The sequence below is a fragment of the Thunnus albacares genome, chromosome 3, assembly GCF_914725855.1.
Source record: "Thunnus albacares chromosome 3, fThuAlb1.1, whole genome shotgun sequence".
In the NCBI taxonomy this organism is placed as follows: Eukaryota; Metazoa; Chordata; class Actinopteri; order Scombriformes; family Scombridae; genus Thunnus; species Thunnus albacares.
The window spans coordinates 27,922,365-27,948,698 of record NC_058108.1 but is presented as its reverse complement, the minus strand read 5'-3'; the positions used below and the strand labels follow the sequence as shown (position 1 = coordinate 27,948,698).

General features: G+C 41.4%; 1 protein-coding gene across 2 annotated transcripts in view; it reads right to left on the bottom strand.

The window, feature by feature from the left end:
• Nucleotides 1–26,334, bottom strand: part of LOC122979734 (protein sidekick-1-like) — a 247,661-nt gene that overhangs the window by 86,875 nt on the left and 134,452 nt on the right. Inside the window, exons 7-8 of one of the 2 annotated variants that reach the window (XM_044347437.1) lie at nucleotides 9,072–9,098; nucleotides 1,517–1,619 (exon numbers count right to left, since the gene is read on the bottom strand). In XM_044347437.1, coding sequence (XP_044203372.1) covers nucleotides 1,517–1,619; nucleotides 9,072–9,098 — 130 coding nt within the window. The remainder of the gene's footprint in view (nucleotides 1–1,516; nucleotides 1,620–9,071; nucleotides 9,099–26,334) is intronic. The other variant, XM_044347438.1, reaches the window with a different exon arrangement.

Sequence of the window (26,334 nt, the reverse complement as noted above, 5' to 3'; positions counted from 1 at the left end):
TCCTTTCCGCAAAAAGAATACAAAATTTACCCAAATACTGAAAATCAAATTTTACTGTGCTCAATATTAGGTCGACTGGCGCTGCTTATTTTCAATCAAAAATATTCTAGCGCTCTACTGCACCAGGACTGCACTGGTGCAAATGACTGATTAATGGTTAATGGACATGGATAGCAGATGCTTTTAGATTTCAGCACTTTAATTTGATTTCACTGATCATAGCATTCTTTCTGCAAAACTTCAATAGTTGTCCCTGGGTACAGAATCATCTCTCTGATAGCAGACAGTCTCTGAGGAGTGGAGTTGTTACTGGCAGTAGGAATGCAGGAAACTAATTTGTCTGCAGTGCTAATACTAGTGGAGCAGGTCAGAAAGACCAAATTAATTGGTGTAAAGAAATGCCTGGTCTGACCAACCTTCTCTTTGTTTGTATGATGAAAACTGATCTCGCTGTAGCTAATAACTTTTTTAAACCTGTGTTTAATTCTTTGATATGTGTAATATTATCTTGTCCCTTTTTTCTCACATCTTGAATGCTGCTCAGTGGTCAAGTGCTGGTCAAGAACAGCCTGGACTGAATAACACAATCCAACAAAAAAACTCTGCACAAACAGTCCACTGTGAAACTCGAAACGGCACGGTGAGGAGCTAGAGTGCAGGATATCACCTGTTGAGTCCAGACTGCATCAAAAATTGTGGGGCATGACTCTGAGAACCTATTACAAATTGTATGAAAAAAAGCATTGATAATATTATCCTTGTGGAAATATGAATAGGTAACTGTGACTAACTGAAACGCAGTTTTTTTTCCAGGGCAGATGAGCTGTAGAGTAGAGCACACCCCGAAGGAGGAGAAACCCACACAAACTGTCCCTCCAGTTATTTCACCATCCCCTGGCATAAGAAGCAGTGAACTCAGTGTGTGATCTGAAAGCAAATGCCAAGCCTTGAAGATGTTATGTTAGCCATGCCACTCCTGTAACTAATACATATTATAGAAATAAGGTTGAAAATTGTTCCTTCAGTCTTGAGGGGAAAGTCTATCCGAAACAGTCGTTTGGAAGGAATTACTGGACATAAAACAGACTATGTTCAAAACAAATACTGCATTGTTTCACATTAAGTACACATAAGCCGGTGTTCAGTTTTGACACAGAGGGAGGTTGGATGGTGTGTATCTAAGGGATGAGGGGAAACTGATTACACTTGAGTTTCTGTGAACTCTTGAACTGAAGTAGAATTTGCTGGTGCTCTGTAAAACATCTGTTGAGTCAGACTAGACTGCCCCCCTAGACTGTGTGTGTGTGTGTGTGTGTGTGTGTGTGTGGGTGTCAATGTCTGTGTGTCTATGCTCTCATACTAGGAGGAAAGACTTGCTGAGCTATGAGTTTATGTGGTGTCCTCTAATTGCCCTGGAAGGAAACAGTGCTGTCTAGCAAGGAAAGAAAGGAATTGTTTGTGTGTGTGTGTTTATGTGTGTGTGTGTGTGCATATACAATAGATAAAAGAAATTTACCTGGCATTAGCAATGCACTCCAGCGTCGCCTCGCTCCCTGCCACCACTGTCGTGTCTTTAGGTCCAATCACAATCGTTGGAGCCACAAGCTCTGACTCAGGATCTGTGATAGAGAGAGAAAATATGAGAGGCCATTTGGGCCCGTGAATCATACTCGCTTGCACAAAGCAGCATAATCTCAAACATGCACCGCTTTACTCTCCCACACACACTGCTACAGTATACTCTTTTATGCACAATGATATTCTCTTAGTGGGCGATCAGACACAATAGGAGCCCCATGTTATAAAAAGCAAGGGGCTGCATTGATGGGGGCGTGCATTTTCATGTACAGGTGAGACACTCATGGATCTATTACTCAAACTTAGAAAGCAGGTTTGAGTAATAGAGCCATGATTGTGAAGGCTTATCAGATGCTAAAACACTGCGAGGATTTCTAGAACATTATCACTGTGTCATTTATTTTTATCTTTCATCAACCCAGCCGATCAAGGCAGATGGCCGCCCACCTAGCCCGGTTCTGCTTGAGGTTTCTTCCCGTTAAAGGGGAGTTTTTCCTTGCCGCTGTCGCCAAGAACCTGCTCGTGGGGGAATTGTTGGGTCTCTGTAAATGAAAGAGTATGGTCTAGATCTGCTCTATGTGAAAAACGCCCTGAGATAACTTGTTATGATTTGGCGCTTTGAATTGAATTGAATTGAATTGAACACGATCACGAGGTAAACAACAGAAATGCAGCGTCACATTACAAAGTAATCTACCAGGAATGTGTGTTTGCATATATTTTATTGGCCAACGCAGCTCCAGATGAGTTGCACCAGATTCAGCGTTTTTGCTGAAAGACCCTGCTTTTTTTTTTTTTTTGGCGGAGACATCTGCATTGGCACATCTGGTAAGTGGCCTCAGTCAAATGAATGTGGGAAGTTTTGGTTTTTCATGGACTGCTGTTGTTTGTGTTAATGCAACCTTATGCTCACATTCATACTTTTTCCTAACACAAGTATACTCAGTAAAGGTTTATTTCGAGAGAATGACTGATGTTTAAATGAAACTATAGTTCTTTCTACTACTTCTACACTGCTATTGTCTCTATCACGGACATATTTTCAATCTTACACACACAAACGCACCATAATTCTCTCTTAAAAACAATATCATTCTTTGTTCTTCTTGCCATACAGCGTATAATGATGAATTGAAGGGAGTATGATGGCGCATGTGAGTTACAATGATAGTGCTTAGAAAAGACTATGGTGGTGTGAGTATGTGAAGAATGATTTATGGCTTAAAAGGTGTGTTGGAGAGTATGGCGGCGTATGTGCGAGATTATGATTGTGTGTGTGTGAGAGCGAGTATGATTTATGGCCTGAATGGCCTCTCATAACAAAAGGACAGAATAAGATTCTTATCATTGTTTGAATTGTGTGACATCTGCACAGCACAGTAGTATAAAAACAGTGGAGAAGGCCGACTGAAAGATGTTAATCAATGTTTTGCAGAATGTGTGAAGCCTACGTGTTAATGGCTACGCGTTCACTGGGTTTGCCGCTGTACACCGTATAACCGATGAATATGTAGATTTCCAATCAGGGAGGAGTAGGGAGTACAAATTAACAGGCTAGCTGTGATAGGGTGTTGGAGGGGTGGAGGGGGTTGGAGCGGAAGGAAGGGGGTTATGGAGAGAAGGCAGGGGGAGGCGAGGAGCAGCTTTGATCTCCCCTTTGAAGGGAAGGAGGAAAAGGTGGTAATTGACTCTCTGCTCTTTATTCCTTCTTCTCATTCTCTCTCTCTTCTCTTTTTTTTTTTTTATCGGAGAAAGAGAGCTGAAAAGTCATATCCCACTGTCACACAGAATAAGACATGCGGGACCAGGAAGACAGGCGCGCGCACACACACACACACACACACACACAGAGTGACACACACTTACACACTCTGCTGTCTTGACACCTATACTCACTGATGCTCTAACTCAGGGGTAGAGGTTGAGTCATTAATGTGGAAGATAAGGGAAGTGACACAAAAGAGAGAAATGGGAAGTAATAGTGGAGGACTCTATCACTCTCAGTTTCTCCCTGGTTCTCCATAACACACACACACACACACACACACACACACAACTGTTTTGCCTTTAATTTCATTTTGCAGAGACCAACATGTCCTACAATATGTTACGATTTGAAAGGTTTGATCTTGTAGAAGTGGAGATGGGTGGCAGGAGTAGGTGGAAGAGACAGAGAGAGAGACAAAGAGAGGCACAGCGACACAGGTGGGGAAGCCTGAAGTAAAGAGAGGAGAGCTTCCATTAGCTGTCTGTGGGACGCAGAGGTCAGGCAGAGACTAGTAGCCATCAGTGCAGCCTTAATGGTAGCAGCGGCCGCCGATAATGAGCGGAGGGGAGGTGTGAACCCAACCTGTTAACTTGGACAGTGTGTCTGAGGGGAGCAGACAGACAAATCAAGACAGCGGGAACACTGGTATGACAACGGGAGAACATGGAAGGAAAAAGAAAAGGGCTCAGAGGAGAAAAGAGATAGAGTATATATGTAGATGGGGGAAAAGCAAGAGGGGACTGTGCAGATGGTCTTCTTCCTGGAGTGACAGACATGATGGTAGAAGTAGAGGGGAAAGTAAAATGCCATATGGTTGTGTGATCTGCGCTCTTCCTTTCTCTCTGTCAGCGTGTCTAACATCCTCTTTCTCTGGGGAAATCTCTATCATTTCATCTCGTCTGTATCCCTGATTCCCTACCGCCTATCTTCCCTCCCTTATTCCCTATCACTCTCTTATCTCTTCCTTTTTGTTGTTTAAACAGGGATTATTAAATTAATCTTCCTCATTTTAAACAAGGAGAAATATTCAAACTGGCAGACTGTCTTATTATGTGTGTGTGTGTATATGTGTGTGTGTGAAAGCTGTCGCAGCTAAAAGGCTCCCCGTAAAGATTTTACAAAGAGAGTCCAGAAGTTTAATCTAACTCTATTGGATTCCTCATTTAGCAAATGAGAAACACCATGTGGCAGAGAGAGAGAGAGAGAGAGAGAGAGGCAGACTAGGAGTGATGGAGGGAAGGAGGGTAGAAAGAAAAGTGCAGGGAGTGTTGTAGTATAACGAAGCAATATCAGAACAACTTGGGGCTGAAAAGCTTCATTAAAGAAAGAGGGATGATAAAAAAAAGCAGAGCAGTTAAAAAAATAAATCAAAACTGATGAGTACAGGGGAAAAAAACATACATCTTGTGTGTGTGTGTGTGTATGTGCTGAGTATGCACAGTGACGCATTGCAACATTACAATGCTCTCGACAGTGCAATTATTGCTGATTGACAGTAAAGTGCTGCTGAGGTGACACAGCTGTGTGAATGTGAGTCTATGTGTGTGTGTGTGTGTGTGTGTGTGTGTGTGTGTGTGTGTGTGTGTGTGTGTGAGTGTGTGTGTATGATATTCAAACTGAGGCAGAAAAATCCCAAATTAAATCAAGGGTGGGGAATGATAAAAAAAAAAAAACAGGGCTGGTAAAAGGATTGGGGCAGCTTAGGGGCAGAAAAGAGATAGAGATGGATAAATAGTGAGAAAGAGAGAGAGAGACGGACAGACAGAGAGAGAGATGAAAGGCTATTCCATCCACAGATTAGAATGTAATCCCTCTTTGAATGGATTCTCTCAGATTACAGCTTGTTCTCCTATTAAATCTGTCAGTCACTGAGTCAGCCTGTGTGTGTGTGTGTGTGTGTGTGTGTCTGCCATAGGCTACTTTCAGGGACAAGACCAGTTAATTGGGGATGGTTTGTCCAATTGGGGACAAAAGCCGTGACCCCAATTGGTAAAACGCTGATTTTTGGGTCAGTGGTTAAGGTTAGAGTTACTCTCCAGGAGATGAATGTAAGTCTATGTAATGTCCCCAAAAGTGACCAAGGACAACATGTGTATGTGTATGTGTGTGTGTGTGAGTGTGTATGATCTTTCTATGACTGGAGATCTGTGTGTTTTAAGACTTTCAGACAAATCTCTGCGGAGACCTAGAGAGCAGAGGGATTGGCTGAGGGGTGAACGCTCACACTCACACACGTCTCTTTGCATTCACACACATATGCACATAAGGGGAGGCTGGTGTTAGCTGACTGTGTATTAATAGAGTTGTCAGATACGTGTCTGCAGGGTTTACAGCTAACTAACACATATCACACCGAGACCACATACACACAGCAGAGAGAGAAAGACTTTGAGAGAGAAAAAAAAAAAAAAAAGAGGGACAGTTAAAGAGCGAACGCAGGAGACAAAAAGAAAAATGAGGGACATTGGGAATGAGAGGTTAAAGAAAGAGGAGAGCTTTTTAAAATTTTTAAAGAGTTTTCTGGAGGGTATACAAAAATAAATGGAGAGGAGAAGGTGATCATTTGCTGATCTCTCTCTCGAGAGTACTGCATGTGTGTGAGAGTGGGGTGAGTGTCACCGCGCTCATTAATGCTGCATGCTGACAGCTGTCATCGTCTGACTACACTGGCATTCGCATGCCAATATAAAACCACAAGCCGAGACATGCCACACACACACACGCGCGCGCACGCACACACACAAACACATAAAGCCACACCACACCAAGAGTAGAAGATCCGAGCCCCGAGGGGAGACAGGCACAGACAATGGAAAGCAGTGAGAGGACCGAGAATGATGCCCAATTTTTACATATTCATCTTCTCCTTCAGCTGCCAAAACCGTCTAACCATAGCCGCGGGACCATGATTTCAGTTGGGGTTGCGGGGGTGCACACCATTAACCCCCCACCCCCCTCCTCCCCACAAAACACACACACACACACACAAAATCTGAGTTTATTAAATACCTGCATCGATCCCCCCCCGCAGAGAGACGCTGTTTGCATTTACACACGAGGCACAGCAGCGTAACTTCATTGATTATTTAAATCTCCAGACACGCCGACAGGATCGGTCAGGATCTAATGGTAATTAATGTCCCGTGTTCTTCTACACATCCAAAAGGTCAGCTGTTACACACAAAGCAGCTGTCCTCCTGATAAGTCCTGAGCGCCATCAGAGCTGTCTAAAAAATGTTATTTCAGAAGCTAAAAGTTTAATTCCGTTTCCCCTGGAGAGTTTTCCTCTGTCCTGTCAAGTTTATAACTACTATTTTTAGTTTTGCTGCTTAAATGTCCCAAGATATTTGCTGAAGTGACATTACTGCGCGCATGGAAACATTTACAATTACTGAAAGCAGCCTCTCTAATCTTTAAAGTAAATTGTCAAAGAAAACACTCGTACATCTACAACACACAACAAAGAAATCACCTGGAAAGCTCGCGCTGCGCGACATCATTTAAAAAGCATTATAGCCTACAGGGACCGGTAGAGGTGGAGTGTAACGTTTGCAGTAAGTGGCTGCGGCACTCCCAGTTCTTTCCCTCGCTCCACTACTACACTACTTTTCCCAGCTTGCTCACGACATAAAAAAAATAAATCATTCAACAACACAAACGGGCCTATTGGTTGCCAGCCACCTGGAGGCAGGGTTGCTGCACCTTGGGGTGGGGATGCCGCAGCACCCCTACTTCCCGCGGCTATGCCTCTATCTATCTCTGTCATCGCGCCATACAAGTGATGGAAGGAGGAGATAGAAAGACAGGAGAGAAAGAGAGGAAGAAGAAGAAACAGGAAACATGTAGCAGTAATGTAGAGGTAGAGCAGGAGTTATTGTAGGAGCTGGGGAGTGCTCAGTGTTTGATTCATTTTCAGCATTACATTAGTTGTGTTTTTTGGCTGCTTGACAAAACCCACAATGACATAATGAGGTAACATTTCATCATCACTATACTGGAATAAGGGCGTGTGCAATTGCTTCATGCCTGCAAACTTTTTTGGTAAAGTGGGGAAAGCAAAGATAAAATATTTTTTCCCCCCATTAATTCAGAAAATCATCAACACTTAATTCTTACTGAAAAAAATTAAGAGACTTTTCCACATGGTTAGTGAGTAATTCTTCTCTAAAAGGACAAAAAGGCAATATGTCAATATTGCACAAAGTAATTATAACAGATTGTGCCTATGAAGAAACATTAAAGCAGGGCTACGATTCAGTGGATGGGTATCAGCAGAGATAAACATTCCTGTGGCATCTGTAATTGCTTGGGACCGGTTTGAATCTGCAGTAAGACGCTGCTTGAATGCTGTGGGGAAAAGAACTGGCACCTCTGACTGTTTTAGCCGACCTCAGGTAATATACACACTCAGGTGATGCAGTCGGAAATCATTGCCCAAATGAAGTGAAGGCTACGAGCTAGTTCAGGCAGTCGACTCCAGTCTGCCGCTACACTCAAACGGCATTATCTTCTCACTGCAACATACTGTATATCCAACGCACCCTTTTAATCATGGTGCTATATTTAAGCCCTCAGTGCTCTGCTCAGTCTTTTTGCTGCATGCCTGCTGCAGCACAGCTCATCTGAGAGCTACGCTGTCATCTCTATCCGACATCCACCTGAAGGCTCTGAGTCCATGTTCAATTAGGGTGGATGTTAGTCACGTCTGTCTCCGCTCCCCTGCTTTGCTGAGCTTGGAGTTTCCTTGTGGAGAGTGATGAGCTCAGACACCAAATATCAACACTGTACATAATCTTCATTCATATAATAATCTATACCACGTGAGCTGGCTGAGAGGTTTATGGTATTTCTGTTTATGGTATTTCTCATTCACTTGTATATTTCCAGTTGCTTCTTATTTTAATAATTATTCATTTTTCAAAAACCCTTCTTCTCTGTAGCGCTCTTTCTCATTGCACTTGTACCTGCTCCGCCTTGCTTGTAAGTCACTTTGGATAAAAGCGTCTGCTAAATGACAAAATGTAAAATGTAAAAATGATAGGACTTGGATTAAATAATGTGAGGCCTCAGGTTTTGTCTGATTTAGTCCTTGTCCAGTGCTGACAGGGAGAACATGATACTTCCAAACAGAGATCTAAAATTGCAATGGAAGCTATTCCAGCTGTTGCTTCTCATTTGCGGTAACCATATTGACGATGATAGCAAGCTACAGACAACACTAACAAAGCTTTCCAGGTAGGACTTGCATTTCTGAATTAATGTTCTTCCTCTGTCAAGACTTTTTTTTAGACAAATATAATATTAATGTGGTTCACAGGGCACGTCAAACCAAAAGCAAATTGCATTTTGAACCACATATCCTGTGCTGAATGGAACATGACATATACGTGTACCTTTGCAACGGTACTATAATCAGATTATTTTATTATAATACCCATAGACGCAGGCCTGCAGCAGGCTGACCTTGAGGTTAGAAGTGTCTGTAAGTTTTTCTTACTAGCCATGAGGCAGAAACGGTGCAACTGCACTGGTGGAACATCCTTTATAGCATGCACCCACCACTGCTGCCAATGTAACCTTCAGCAAAGCATTTAGCTAAGCAACCCTTAGCTCTGACCTTCTGGCAGGAGCAAAGGGTCACAGCAATATTTGTCTCAGTACAAATAGAGAGAGCCAGAAAAAAAAAGAGCAGGGAAGGTAATGTAAATGTAAATGGCAGCTTTACCTGCTGACACGCGGTTCTTCTTGCCAACTGTCCATCGGCCAAAGAGAAAGAGATGAGGAGAAGTGGGAGAGAGGAGGAAGGGGAGTAAGAAAACAGGAGAGATATCATTTAGATTTCAAGTATTTCTTCTGGGTGCAGCAAAAAGACACATTTAGAAAATACACATAAATAAAGCAAAGGAAACTACAGGCTTTCACAAATCAGCAGCTCTGATGCATCGCAGAGCTGTGGAGGCAAACAGGAAAAATAGACTCCTTCCCTGAGAAGGAGGAAAAAAACAAACACAGGATGGAAAGCAAGAGTCAGAGAAATGGATGACAGAGAGGAATAGACAGAAAGGAAGAGAGAACGCCATGTTATCATGGAGTCCAGAGGAAGACAAGCTGTTTGCAGCCCATCCATCAACTGCCAGCTACCACATTCTGTCTCTTTCATTCACTCTTTTCTTCTCTCCTTCTATCTTCCCCTTCCCTGAATTTGTCATAAGTCTGGAGGTAGCAAGACTGTAGGCCGGGAGAAAATGATGGCATTGACATTCCATTGACTGGTAGAGAATCTACATTCGCTATTCATCTATCAATACGCTACCCCTTCACGCTCCTATTCAGCCTCTCACTTTACACTTGAATACTGTGAATGTGTGTATGTGTTTGCATCTGAAAGTGTGTGGTTGTGTGTGTGTGTGTGTGGTGAAAAATGTGTCAAGGCCTTAATTTAGATTCTGACGTATGTATCACATCAGCATCAGTGCAAAGATCGCTTTGCCTGTGTAATGGACACACACACACACACACACACAGTGTATGGGGCATGTGATAAAGAGCGAGTGAGTCAGCTGACGTGGAAAAAAAACAAAATCAGCTATAAAACACTGAAGGAAAAGATATAAAAAGCTGAAGGAGGAGAGAGGAGAACTTCAGAAATATAAACAGTTCAGATGTTTTCATCATTTCTGTTGGAAATGAAGATTAATCTGTTGTGGACTAGGGCTGGATACTGAATCTCAGTACTTGTTGGTACTGACTGAAATGTGTCCATAGCACTGATTATCAAAAACTGTCAAGTACTGAAAGCTGCCACAGACTATCAGATTCATAGTCTCGTTTACTTATTCTTTGATCAGATTTTCCAATTTCAGACTATTCAGAGTATTTTGTTAAGACAAAGTTCTTGTAAGGCTGCATATGTTTATACAAAGTTGTACTGAGATGAATTTCTTACATACTGTTCAGGTCAAATTCAACCCATTTTTACATTAGAGAGCAGTAAAAACAACCTAGTCACCTTTCCTTTAGTCTGACATTTTATGACTTTTCCTAAAGTTGTCCAGAATATGCAAAAATGGAAATATTTCAACTGTTATTTTGTGCAACTGATACACATTTTGTACATAGAGTTTGGTCCATTTATTACAAAAACTCAAAAATCACCATTCAAAAATGCTGTTGCATTCTTCACATTCAATAACATTAATTGAAATCATGATGGCTGTTATGTTCTCCTGTTTTAGGACCACAACATAGTGTGAATGTGAATGATTTTTCTCTTTAAACAAATAAAACCTAAAGAATCTCTGAAAGCTCCATTAAGGATTAATCACCCATTTATTAATGACTGATGAGGTATTGGTGATGACGTATGAAAAATAGATTTGTGGTTCAGAAGTTTGGTATAGAGACCAATGAGGGGATACTGTGAAGGGTCAGAATATCTTTATATCTTAGTATAAAACAATAATATTCAACAACACCACAAACCAACACCTCTTTAAAACTGTTTCAACAAACTAACTTAACATTATAACCTCCATGCAGGTTGGATTTGTTGCAGGGCTGTTGTATTAGACCTCATTAGTTTTAGCTAGGTGTACCTAATAAACTGGTGACAGAGTGTATGTTCATATCTAAACATATATATTTAATTTCCTCCAGTTTTAAACAAGATACGTTTTGATATCAGTCCTGAAACTCAGGTATGGAAAAAACAATGCCAAGACCTACTGAAGACACAGCCAAACAAAGCTGTTTAACTGGAGCACAGTCTGTGCTGTTAAGTACTGTAGCTCTATTGGGAAGTCTATTATTTTGGAGAGGAATCTAAAAGGGGGTCAGAGCGCACACACAAATGCAAACAGACACACAAACAGAAACACACAGGCTTTGGTCTGAGGGCATACGATTCTGTGAGTGTATTCAAATGATGTGTCATACTGAGTCATCATCAGTTTCAAACGGGAACAGAGAAACAATGAGGACATCAGGGGACAACAGAAAGAGAGAGAGAGAGAGAGAGTGTGTGTGTGTATTCACAACACTACAAAGAATCTGAAGTTCGCAAAGCTGAATCCACTAAACACATTTTCTAGTAACTTTCACATTCTCATCTATTTTTTTCCCCCACAATCCTTTGAAAAGTATTGGATCATTTGTGGTCTTAATCGATGCCTTTATTGATGTATATTTCACAGCCCTGATAACTGCAGCAGTACAGGTGGGTAAAGTTTTCCTGATCCAAACTGTAAACTCTTAGTCTTGTATTTACATAAAAAAAGTACTCAGTATCATGGTTGATATTAATGTGATGTGTTTAAAATACAGTTTGAGGTGATGTGAAAATATTAGTGTGTGCCTAAGTGTCTTTCAGCGTTGAGTATGATTTGTATTCATGAATTCACTGCTGTGTATTCAGCTGCCTGAAGGATCTACAAACAAGCAGGTCACCATGTCCTCTGTGTGTGCTTGCCACTATGTGTGTGTGTGTATGTTTTTGCACTGTGTGCTCGTGTACAACAGGGAGTAAGTATAGTATTTGTGCGTTCTTCCTGCTATTCAATACAACAATACCTTTGTGGTACCTGTCCTTTAGTGAGTGTAAAGGTTGCTCTTGCTATGTGTGTCATGTCTCACTGTGTTAACTTCCCAGGTGACCTGTGCAGGTGTTGACCCTTCAGTCCCCGGCTCTGGGTCACCTATTTGCTGCAGCATCACCAAACCCCTCCCTCAGGACATGCAAACAGCCCCGCCGGTCCATCTTTCCTTCCATCTACATATAACCAGACACCCCTCACCCCCTGGTGACAATCTATTCTCCTGCTTTGCCTCACTTTGTTCTCCCTATCCACCCATATCAGCATCCACTCACATTTCCCCAAGCGAAAGAATACTTTTTTAGCAACACGTTTAGGTCTTTTTCTTTCTCTCTTGCAGCTGTTTTATACCCAGAGTTCAACCTCAAAACCCTTACCATTCCAATTTACCCTGTCAATCTCACTATCCCTTCTCTCTGTTCCTGTTTTTTTGCTCTAAAACACACACACACACACACACACACACACACACACACACACACACATAAACATGCACTAACACACACACACATGCACTAACACACGCGGACACACACACACACTTATTTGAAATTCATATCAAGGACTACAAGTATACAAATGTAATACTCCAATTTCCAGTCCTGACACATTCACACAGAGAATCACACACACACACACACACACACACACACACACACACACACACACACACACACACACACACACACACACAAACACACACAAACACCAACACATCCTCATAATTAAACTGCCAAAGAGGTCAATTGTATTATGCACTCCAGAATGACCCATAGGCACAAAAAACACATGGTCAGGTTTAGAGAAAGATCATGATTTGGGTTAAAATGATCACTTGAAACGTGATGTGGGTTAAAGTTACTACTTCCTTAAAGTTAGGCAACCTTCATCCTCAACATCGGCAACAGTACTTACGGTTTTTAGCTAAGTCCACTTTTTGTCATCTATCTATCTAGCAATCCACCCGACCTCAGAATATAGACATTTGTCACCTAATATAGACGTCATCTGAACTGTGCCACTTCTCCGGGTCATAGTTACTACGGCCGCTGGATGGTGTCTGTCACTCAAATGTAACTATAGGTTGTTTTTGGCTACTGAATTTACAACCTATACTGTTGTTTTTCTTGGGAGGACGGGCTGAACACACACAATTGTGTCCAATGAAATAATAATAAGGTGGCTGGAATGTTGACCTCAGACCTTGGAGCAATTCCCGACGGACCCGGATGATAACATTTCATAGTCCGTATGCTTCCTCTCCTCAAACCCAGCGGTCTGTCTCACTTTGTAAATCTGACCAGAATTGAGGAGAGCTATCATTTACATACAGCATATAAACAACAGTAAGCAGGTTTACATACTGAATTTTAGTTTTCATACAACCCTACACTCCTCTTTCCTCTATCTGAGCCAAATACTGTCTTTCTCCTTCCTCCCTCCATAAACATAGACTCCGGGAAGGTTACATCTTCCTGCTGTCTGCCCGTCTGTACCAAACACTAGCACCGGTTGACCTTTCCAATTTACCATGTCAATCATGCCCACACACACACACACGCACACGGCAAGTTTCCCATACACGTTCAGGTAAAAGTTGGTGTCAATCATCCTCGTATGGAATCCCAAATGTCACCAGGTTTTGACATTCTCTTTACTCGGAAAAAAGGTTAGTTTATCCCTGTTTTTCTCCTCAGTCTCCCACTGCAACCTCTTCCTCTTTATCAACACTCACATACAGTCATTTGTACTCTCCTCTCTTCTCATCTCATCTTTTTAGGCTTTAGTTTGTTTGTGCTCAAACACATGACTGCACTCAAATGAGCACTTGAGATTAAAAAAAAAAAAAAAAAAAAAAACACAAATCCCTTGTTAAGCATTACCTCTTATCACCTCAAGAGCAGAACAAAGAGCACAAAACTGAGACGATGAATAAAAATGTGCCATTGAGGCTGATGAATAAACAAACATTTAACTTCTAAAAGAAACAACAGAGGTATGGGGAAAATGTAAAAAAAAAAAAAAAGAAGAAGAAGAAATATATGAGTGCCATGTAATGAAAATGGGAAATAGATGTAGATCCTCAATTCATACTGTGAGCCTAATGATGGCATGAAAAAAAGATACAATTTCCAATTCAAAAGAGGAGTGCTGCTTCTGCAAGTTTGTGCCTCTGATAGGAGACAGAGAGGAAAATATAGGAATCCTCTGATCCTGCAGGAGAAACACAAGAGTATTAAAAGGCGAGAGAGGAGACGTAAGGGATGAAAGACGAGTCTTAGACAGGGGGAAGCTGGAGCCAAAAGGTGTCTCTTGAAAAGGCAGAGATGTGGTGCAGCTGTGTTTGTTCCCCTGTCCTGTGCCCAGCACCTCAGGGCGAAATACCAGATGGAGGCAGAACCACGAGCGACAAGAAAGAGAAGATGCATCATTACTTAATCAGGTTGTTTCCCCATTTTTTTTTCTCTTCTTCATCCAGAATGCTGCAGGGTAAACCCCTATCTCACGCACCATCTTCGTTGTCTCACCTTCCTTGTCTTTATCTCTCTACTTCTCTCCTATCACCTAAGAGACCATCAACATAAGTAAATAAGGCTCATATATAAGAGGACATTGAGTTTTGAGTGTCTTCTTTAGAAATAAGTGGTTTTCCAGCTGAGCGTTCTCCGCCCCCCCCCCCCTGTGTAGCTTTTGCTTTTGACACAGTCCATTCATTTACTACACGCCGACAAGTGAAGGGACAGATCCTGGAGGAAGGTGACAGATCAGTGGAGGGTAACATGTCCTGGCATTTCCTTGGGCGCTTCCTTGAAAGCTACCTCGCACACAGAGGCTCGCAGTCTTTGCTGCAGAATAAAAATACGAATCCTGTACTTGAATTTATTGATCCCCTTAGGAAAACCCCTTTGAAGAAAACAAAGTATGATGGTATACAGCAGGCTGCAACTCATTATTATCCTAATTATCAATTAATCTGTTAGTATTTTTTTCAGTTAGTCTTTATAAACATTTAAGATGGGAACATACTTAAGGATTATTCATCCCCTGTTACATATACAGTATATTTTCCACAGCTTATTTATAATTACTCTCATTCACAATTAATCTGATTTCAGTTCATCTATATAATTGTTTAAAACTTTAAGATAAGACTATACAATTTAATATTAGGACTAGACACCCCTCACATAATGACTATTTCCACCAATGTACACAGATTTTTGGCATCTAGAAAGGACCACATATTGAACAACTAATCAATTTGATCACACAATGGACAATAGGTGCACTATGATAAGAGTCATGTCAGGACACCACTGAAATCGTACAAGAACACGAATTCTCAAGTTTTCCTTTCTAATCTGGAAAAGGGAAAGGAACGAGGGAAAAATAATTAATGAAATCCACTAAGAAAATATCTTTGAGCACATGTGCACTGTGAGTTTGCAGCCACAATATGTGTGTATTCAGTGTCTGATTTACTAAGACAGCGGCTCATTATGCAGTCAGCTCCTGGGCTTTGCCTTGGACTGCCCTCCAGACACGTCCTGTGAGGGAAGCAGAGCTCAGTTCAGCAGTGGGATTTCTATGAGATCCACAGGCTCAGAAAATAAATGATAACGTGATCTTGATGACAAAATATTTACTTTGGCTGTGGTTCAACTCAATCAGAGATAAACTGTTAGGCAGTTACTCAATAGGTTACTCATAAAATTATGATATTAAAATCTTGTCTTATCATATATCGATTTTTAATACATTAGGAGTGAATAAACGTATTCATGGGAAACAAGAAAGAAGATAAAACAAATGAAATACACACAAAATATACAAAAGCTGGAACATGTTGAGAGAGAGAGCGAGAGAGACAGAGCAGCAGGTCCAACAGCTCAGAGCGGAGCAGGTGGAGGTGGAGATGGTGTTGATATGGATATTAATATTGAGGTAAATGGAGCCAAACGCACACTAAAATGTTTTAAGGAAAGACAGAAAAGTTTGGTTGCAGCCTTAAGTGATTTCACAGTTCATTGATGGTCAAGTTCAAATTCAAGTTTGAGGAACACAAACCAAAACTCCCTGCTTACTATTCATTTGCATCACAGAAATCAGAGATTGCATTAATAAAAGCCTAAATTGCTTAAAATTTGTTTCTAATATGTGTTTTCTGGTTATATATAAGCCTATATTTAATGCATGTTTCTTTTCCCCACTAACCCTCCTTTGCTGCTTTTGTAAATCCCATCTGCACTACATTCATGCCTGGTCTTCACAGGTGGAGAATTTTCCTCGCATAACTGAACATTGGAAATTGCGTTGTGTTAGTAAATCCAGCGGAATACATAATCACCCTTTGATAATATGTTTCCTCTTATTACTTGCGCAAACACTCACACAAATGGCACATTAATGGCTCCAGTCTGTTGTGTCTGTTTGATAAATACGTCACACGTGTTTGGGCAGGATGTGTTACATCTGCACCTGAACAAGTCTTAGTAAATCTGGATCTCAATGTTTGTCTGACTTGGTCAGATCGGCTGTCAGGACCAAGTCATTTTAAGGTTGTTGCTAAAGTTTTTCTGTGTTGCTTGCATTGTCCACTCTCATATTTCAGATTGGATTCCAGCTTGAATATGTACAGATGTATTTTGAGTAAAGAATGACAAAAAGAAGTGAAATCCTACTACTATAGTTTGTTTCATGGTTTGTTAATGTAGCCTCCGCAGCCTACAGATGTCTGCTGAGGGGCGGCTTCCAAGAGCTGGCCAATCAGAACAGAGTGGGCTCCTTGGGAGGGGGAGGCTTAAAGAGACAAGAGCTGAAACGGCCTGTTTCAGAAAGAGGCTGAACTGAGGGGTTGTTTAAAGGGTCAGTATAAGATAAATAAGGAGTTTTTTGAACTGTGAATCATGCAAACATATTCTAAAGGAGCCCAAAAATGAAAATATAGGCCTTTAAATATGAATAATATGTCTCCTTTAAGTTTGCAAACAAATCCAAATTGAGTTGTGTTGTGTGCGCAAGAAAGAAGAGCAGAACTCACTCTTATGACTCTTTCACACTGACTGACTCAGAGTCTGCATTTTTAAGCATATGTGTTTATGTGTCTTTGTGTCTGTGTATATATGTAAAGTGATCATTCAGTGGCACAAGAACAGTTAGGGCCTGTGTCTGATTAATGGCTTAATTGATTAAGTGGCTCAGAGATTGATTGGTCGGGGCTGGCTATAACAGATTCATTAAAACAGTGATAGATCAGTGAGATCCGGCTGCAGCTGTTCCGCCTGGCTTCAGACAGCACGGCCTGGTAATGGACATCATCCGTCTGTCTGCAGATCACAATATGTCCACATGCACCCACACTGCTGCATGTGAGTGTGTGTAGTATACATGAATGCTACACACACATCTTTTCTCTTCTTCAATCACTCCAAACAACTAGACAGGGGAGGAGGGAGTGGTGGGGAGGTAAGTAGGGATGAGGAGGAAGGAGGAGAAGGCGGAAACTATTTTTGGATTAAAGGCCCTGTTGATCTATTCCTGTTTTCAGCACCCCCTTCTCAATCTTCAACTTTTACACTCTGCCTCTCTTTCTTCCTTCCTATCCATCTCTATCGTCCTCAAAGCTTTCCCAAATTTTGCACTTGCTCACTGCTCGCCTGTTTTTCTTTAACTTTTCCTCCCGTAGAGATTCCTCTCTGTCCTCATGTCTCCTCTGCCTTCTCGTCCTCACCTCCTTCCTCTTTTCTTTATCTCTTCTTCTTTCGCTAATTCTTTGCGAGTACTTTGTTTGCCCTGAAACCCTGATAAAAAACATTGCCTAACATGCACTCTGATAGTGCAGGGGACAAGAGGACAAACAAACAAACACACACACACACACGCACATACATACACACACACACTTCTGGCTTAGTGTGGGAATTTGTAAATGGGTGTGAAACGTGGCTGTATTTTAGCGAGGCTTTAACAAATGAAGACAGTGCAGTAAAAAACCACCACCCACACATTCTGTCAGACCGTGGTGTCAGTTCAACATGTAGAAGCTAATGAACAAATGGGATATATATGTGCTTGTGCATAAGTGTAAATTGAAGTGTTAGTATGTGTGTGTATGTAAAACATTACAGCGTTTGAATATCAAAACATGTTTTTTGACAAGGACTTCTTCATTTATGTTGGATTAAAAGTTGAGTTTGGCAGCTCATCCTTAACCTTTGAAACAGCAGTTTGCAAAACATCTACAGTTCCATGACAACGAGGCAAACTCCATTCGCTAATTAAGGCTGCGTGGTACAGCCAAAAGCCCTGGAACAAGCGAGCATGTGGGCTTTGAATTGCGATTGTTTTCTGCTGTTTCCAAGAGTGAACTGTCAAGATCAATCAATATGTGTCAATGTTTGCGTAGTCTGTTTTAAGTATATAGCCTTGTCTACAGGTTTTGTGGTGATAGGGCTGCAACTAAAGATTATTTTCATTATCGATTAATCTGTCAATTATTAATTAAAATGTCATAAAATGGTGAAAAATGTTGATTGTTGTTTCCAAAAGCTCAAGGTGCAACCTCAAATGTCTTGTTTTGTCTTGATCAACAGTCCGTATCCCAGAAATATTATGTTTACTATCATAATGGTCTAAAGAAACCGGAATTTATTAACATTTAAGAAGCTGGAACCAGAGAAGTTTTGCTTTTTTTTTTTTTTTTTAAATGACGATTAATTAACGATTAATTGATTATCAAAATTGTTGGCAAATAATTTTGTTGAAGCTCTTCTACACACACATGTGCAAAGTCAAGCAATAAGTGACACTCACTTCTCTCTCTCCCTCCTTCCTTGACTTAACCATAGAACATATTTCCCCTTCCTCAGCACCTCATCATCTCTTGTCCCATTTACGCATCCTTTATCTTTCTTCTCTTCCTTCAATCCAATCTTTCCTTTGCCGCCCTGCCCCATCATTCACCAGCCCCCCCCCCGCCCCCCCCCCCTTCAATCTCTCTTTTTCTCTTTCACTTCTATTGCTTCAAATTAACATCTGCTGACTGGCCTGCTACTCCAATAACCTGTTGCACACAGCGGGGAAGCACTGACACACAGAGACGTTCGCATTGCACAATAGTATTTCATTTCTATTCGGGATACTCGGAAACCTGTTTATGAAAACACTGAATATAGACAGTGTGCGCTGATACAAGCTGGCATATGAACATTGTATCCTGATGTGTTGCTCAGTTTGGAATGGTGGAGCCTTACTCATTTTCACACAGTGATGAGTATCAAAATGAAGCACCGCTACTGAACACAGTGGGAAAACTGTAAAACGCCCGTCTTCATGAACGCCACGTCCAACATGAGGCCTTAGCTGGAATACGTCTTGTATTCAGAATGTTAATGTGCATCAATACCCGCTCTCTGAATGACACACACACTCACACACACACACACGCTGTCTTAGGTTGCAGGGTGTATATCGAGGTGGTGATAGGGACAATCGCGTGACTGACAGGATCATTAAAACCATGAGCACCCCGCTACTTATCTGCACACTTGACACCTCATTCAGTATCCGGTGTGTGTTTCGTGTGTGCTCATGCATTTCATCTCCTTAAGGGAGATGAGATGCTATCCCTACCCAAAGTATTTGTCTGGAGATGTACATTAGTCAGCGTCGATGGTACATCAACTACATCTCCGCCTACATCTGCCTCGGTAACAACGCGCTCCTCCATCTAAACCCCCCTCTGCTTATTCTGCACTTCTCAGCCGAATAAACGATTCAACATAGGAAATTGTTGCATCTGCTTCCTTCTCTCGTTTGCTGCGAGACACAGTGACGGACACACATGCATACGCGCACATACCCAGATGAAGATAGACCACTGTGCCCTGAATACAACTGATGCCCTGCAGTAAACAATGCTGGCAGAAACCTGTGTGAGATTAAAACATTCAGAGCTTCTTTCTGCTCCAAGTCTCTGGTCTCCTAACCTTCACAGCCTCTACTTGTTCATCGATTCTTCGAAACTTGTTACATCCAGCATCTGTGACTTTCTGTCTGTTTCCTCTCCCACTAGACAACTCTCAGAACCTCGGTACCTGAATTCTTTGTTGCCTTCTTTTTGTCCAATTTATATTCTTGAGTGGAATATTTGAAGACGGTTTGAGTGCGTGTCCATCTCAATCTATTTCCTCGTGCTGTAAAACACCCTTGCAATTAAATTCATAACTTGGTGGAACAAGTAGAGCATACACACATAGACACACACGTACACAGCTGGCTTGTCATACTGACACAGTCCATGAGTCAATTTCCTGTCCATCCTTCCATCACTCCATCTCTCTATCTGTTCACTGGGGTTTTAATTATAGAACTACAGAGGAGCCTCATTACACAGAGAGAGAAAGGACTGAGAGAGAAAGAAATGAGAGAGACAGAAACAGACAGAGAAGGGAGACAGGGATCAACAGAGAGAAGATTCCTTTACAACTGAAATATTGAATATAATAATTCCAGACAAAACCAGTTGTGGCAGGAATTATTCAAAGCACTGATTCATTAGCAAAGCCTCTTCATCAAAACCACAGAGTATTAGTGTCTTTTTGTATGATTGTGTGTGTGTGTGTGTGTGTGTTCCGCATCTGTAGACTTCAAATGACCAGACTGTCAATACAAAAGACCATTGTAAACCTAAAGTGTCCTCACACAAGGTTGGATCTTTTAAATTAACCTTGCACATCCAGAGTTATAATTATAAACATGTTAGAAAAATACAGTGAAATTCAACTGTGTAAAGAAGGATTACAATTTAATGCATCAGTGAATCTGTTGAGTGACCTTCATGGTGGCTTGAGTACAATCTTCCTACACAATCTCTACTTTGAAATGCTCGACTTGGGCTGGAGTTTCTTCGCGGCATATATTATGCAACTATTTAAGACACTAACTAACTAAGAATTTCTAGGGTTGAGAATCCTGTAATCCACACTTCACTGTGGGCTATATTATGCGAGCTTATTCTGTAGAAAATTGTTACCTACAGCATTTGAAAAAAACAAAAATTTTGTCATCTAAAAGCCTGATATTGTATGCAAAAGGCATATGAATAAAACATGCTCTATGACGTTATATGAAGTACCACACATGCCTCCTTTAAAGGAAAAAGCTGGCAATTTTCTATGTATCGTGTGCAGAGCCAAAACAACAATGAACTGATCCCACTTACAAGTATTGTGTGTGTATCCAAAGCCTGATATATCGTATCCCTCTGTGCCGTAGAGCTCTGTTGTTTTTCAAAAACTATTAAAACACGTCAATGAGCCACTGCACACACGCTGCACTGGGTGACATGTTCATTTACCACAAAGAGTTTGGTTGTGGTAGTTTGTTTGGAAATGGCTCCGAAGAGTAATAACAGCGATCACATTTTCAGTCTCAGGAGAGCAGTTCCTTGTACGGTAGAAGCCATTGCGCATGTGTAGGAATGCAGTTCTGTTTATAGAGCTTCACTTGCTTGTTGTGCTACAAAGCACAACCTCTTGACTTTGTACTGAAGTTAGTAATATGAGTTCATTGTTGGTTTGGTTCTGCACATGAGATTTGCTGACAATAAGAAAAATATAGAGATTCGCCAGACTTAACCTTTAATGCACAGCACATAGATGAGAATGACCAACCATTTTAGTCCAGTTAGCACTGATTAAGGTTAATTTCCTCAATAAACCAGACAAGGAAAAGTGAAGCTCTCCTGCAAGTCAATCCATCCAGTCATGAGAAACTGTAGGGCAACCACAGATAATCAAACAATGACAGCTGCTGTGCAAAAATTTCAAGTTACTTGGCAAGTAAGCCTGCATATGTGGTGTTTTTCTTTGTCTTCAAGCTCTATTTTCAAAAGAACCTCTTTAAATCTGTTTTCTGCGGCAAGCACTGTATCTGGTCACCTTAACAGCATGCACAAATAACAGGCCCAAAATACGTTTCAGTGCTTGCTTTCATGAGCGCTGCTGGCTGCTTCTACTGAACCTCTTCTGCACAGTCAGAGGAGGGACATGACATCGGGAGTACTGATCAGAGATAGTATTATGTGTCGACAAAAAACAGACATTATGATATGGTTCCAAATGTACAACCATTCATTCTACATTCATTCATTCTACCACATACTGTTTTTAAAGTTTTGCATTTTTTGCCCTATTTTGCACTTCTGTTTAAATGCCTAACTGTATTAGAACCTGAATTAGTGCAATGACAATAAAGCTGAATCTAATCCAAAAAAAAAAAATTACTTTGAATCATTTAGTCTCTAAATTGCCAAAATCAATTTTTGTTGCAACATTTATCAATTATTGATTGTATAATAACATCAAAAAAAGATATTTTTGAGCCATTTTTATCTTGCTGTTAAATAATGAATATTTGCAGCTGCTTCCAAACACTGCCATTATTCTGTCAGTAATTAATTAAGAGCAGTCATTTGAGAGGAAGAGAGAAAGTAAAAAGATTTAGTGTCACTGTTCAGCGCGTACACCTGTGCTTGTACCAGGGGGTGGCGAGTTGCTACAGCATCCAATTTGGCATTCGTTTTCTTTTTGGGGTCACCAGCCAAAAAAGTCTGAGAAAGAATCATTACTAAACATGTCTGTCGGTATTCTTGTCTCACCGGTTTGACTCAACTCTCCCGGGACATATTCCCTAACCAGCGCTTGAAGCCGCAGACTGTCTATCCACATAGAGAACACTGAGACAGACTGTGGCACAGATCATTATGTTGCCATGTTGGGTAAAGAGGTTTCTATGGCGTTCCCTGAAGGCTACCAAGGCATGATGCTGAAAAACGCTGAACACCTTGAGCGCATGATGAGAACTGCAGCGCTGGAAACATCTTCACTGAACGCGGGGATACGGGGAATTCTCTGATCGTACGTTTAAGCTTTTAAATGAGGGCTGGCAGGTATCGGGGTCTGCGACACTACGACGCGCCGACACACACACACACACATTCTGACGTGCATACACACACAAACCGCATTACAGTACATTCCACCCCACAAGAACACAATGGCACACTCACTCTCTCCAGGGACACTAAAATACCTCCAATTAGACGCGCCACAGAACAACTGGGATGGGACCTGGAGCAAAGGCACACACAAACACCGATGCTCGCACAATCACACACGTTCACGAAAAGATTCACGGCAGGCTCTCATTTAAGAGTCAGTGATGTGGAAAGAAAACATCTGGAAGGGAGGGAAGACGATTAGGGAAAGAAACAAATGACACAAAGACACACTCGCACACAAAAATAACAACATAAACACTGTCACCAAGCACGCACACACACTTACTTTAAATTGTGTATTCTTAAATGCTTTTTAAAGAAACAGCACCTTGTGCTTTTTAAAGAATCATGTGCCATATGCGGTTTGAATATTCTAAGCGAAACAAAATCTCCATTCTTCTCTTATCTCGTCTTCTTTCATATCTACTTCCCCAACAGATACACAGTGTGTGTATATGTGTGTGACACTGTGCGTGTGTGTGTGTGTGTGTGTCCGGGTTATCCCGAGGTCAGCTGAGTCAGATGCTACACGAGTCTATTCTTCAGCTCTTGACAAAGGCCACTCCGTCACTTCTCAGGGCCGCGGGGCGACAAGCCCTGTTTGATGGAGGCAGGGGGGGGGGAAAGAGGATAAACGGGAGAAATGGAGCGACGTAAAATGGCAGACACCGGGGGAGTCTCCGACAGGAGGCGTAATCAATCTCAGACAGACTCTCCTACAATCACCAGTCTGAGGTAATCAAACTCAGACTCCCACATCCCCCCCCAACACACACACACACACACACACACATACACACACAATGATTAAGGTTATAAAAGAATATAAGGTTATTTTATAATGTATTTATGAACATGGAGCCAATCCGTCCCTCAGCTTTCTTTTGAACTATCTCTTCTATGTGTCTTGCGTCACAGCCTTGTCTCTGCTTTGTGAGTGCTCTTCTCTATATTTGTGCTCTATTCAACTACAATGCTGTATGTGGTGCTTCAGAAAATAACTGCCTACCAGTTGTCTCTATTCTTTATTCAGCGGAATGAAATTTATAGCTCAAATCATTTCTGTGCAGAACTACGAAGCTTCAAAGATGAGCTGGAAACTTTCTTGTATTCAAAAGAAGTTATTTCTAGAAGCTTTGTTGCAAAGAGTTTACATGGACTTCTTCCATACAGTAATGATGGAGGTACAGCATGTAGAACATTATAAAGGGGATGTCCACCAATTTTTATACATCAAGATCAGTTTACTAATCATGAGAAATATGAGTTCTCAGCCTGTGAAAACCAGGATTTTTTCCAAATCTGAAAAAATAACCTGAGTTATGTCACAATAACAGAAAGCCTGTGTTACAAACTGGTATCGTGTGATCTGAGAGATGTGAGCGTTTCTGAGGTGGGGGAAAGTCTAGGAAAAGATGTTATCAATTGCATCTGGGGACTAAAAGTCAGAACATCTCAGACTTTGCTGCATCAATTTTTGACGATTCTCATTTTTTTTAAATTGGTGTCTTGCAACTTTGTCAACTTTATGGAAGTTAAATAATAAATCACTGGGTTACTCTTTTAAAATGAAGCACTCTGTAAGAAGTGCTTCTATGCATGCGTGTAATATCCTAAGCTATTTTTGCAGTTCAGCAATCATTAACAAGCATGACATTACTGTCTTCTCTATAGAAAAGATAAAGGCCGCTGATCAACTATTGAGCCCAAAGCTGAGATAGCATTTAAAGTGCTACAATAATTATATCAGCTTATATGTGTCTGCCACAATTTCCGACCCTCTTTCTTCTCTTATTCTTGCTTCTTTTCTTTTTTCCTGATCCCTTTCTCCTGTCTACCCTGCATCTCCTCTCCTCTCCTCTCCTTTTGTCTTCTTGTGTTATCTCACATTTAATATATTTGAGATGTGGGTTAATAGTTCTGCTGCTTTAACTTCTTTATCTCTCGGTATCTATGGTCTCGGGCCATTTTGTCTCGCTTCTTTATTCCGTAAAACGCCTGTCTTTGATGATGTCCTGACATGCTGAGAGTTTCTGTGTGTTTGCGTGTTTGCTTGTCTGTGTGCTTTTATGGTCGTCTTTGCAAGTCTCCTAACAGTGAGTCTCTTTGGGGATATTTTCCCACTCTAATGGTCTGATGTACAAATCTACAAAGACCTCCGCCGCCGTGAACTGAAGAGGAACACACAGACGTGCATACTCTCTTCTGGGCAACGGGGAGACTGACTGCTGCTTTGATTGACAGGGCTGAGGTGTGTGAGACTGTGTGTGTATTAAAGAGAGAGAGAGAGAGAGAGAGAGAGGGAGAGATGATAGCAGGTATGCATGGAGCTTAATTAATTGGAGTAGGGATCCTCATCTCCTGTCACTAACAGAAATACCCTGAGGCTATTAGAACTGTCTCTCTCTCTTATCCGAAAACACACACACACTGAATCGAACACGGATACTGTAACTAACTGACCAGACCTGAACATTGAATCTGACCCTCCCTCCCCGGAGCAACCGTGTAGATGAGATCTGCTGTTTTGACTTGATATTTCCGCATCTTGTACCGTACATAATCTTCTCTTGAATACTTAAAATGATACTTCTGTCAATCTGTCATGTTCAGTCTGCAGCAGCGGTTGACTGACTGAAAATGTCTCCCGTAACACCATATGTTGTCGTCGGCGATAAAAAGCTTCAGGAGCTGTTTATTTTAGAGGCGGGCTGTACTTTCAGTGATTACAGTGTGTGACCTCTCACCAAGCTGTTGAGCTGCTATCAATTATGGCTGTTCCAGCTTGACCGCGGATGACAGTTAGTGCTTTTTATTTTCAGCAGTCTAGGCCACACTTACAGGATAGTGGTCAGGGACATGCAGATAATGGATCTGTCAAGTAGGCAGGTCACGCTGCTGGCTGTGTACCACTTGTCTTGACTCTTGCGGGCTTTGTGGATTAGACAAAAAGATTTTGACTGTCAATCGCAGCACGTGTGAGTGTGACGGACAGGTCTTACCAATGTGACTGTATCTTAAGTGTTAATGCTTTTGCTCGAGTGTGTGTGTGTGTGCGGGAGAGCTTTCTTTACCAGCGGTTAACAGAATGTTGGTCATATTCTCAGTCTACACTCGTGACTCACTTCATTAATTCTTCTTTCGGTCTCTCTCTCTCTCTCTCTCTCTACGAGTCCTCTTTCTCTCTCTGTTCTTCTCAGTTGAGCACATCGCTCGAATCAAAGTAAGAAAGGGGAGAATAGGAAATAGGTATCTCATTTATTCCGGTGAATTTCTTAAAAGAAAGACAACATTTTTAGAAATAGAAAATTTGACTGACAGCTATGAACTTCTGT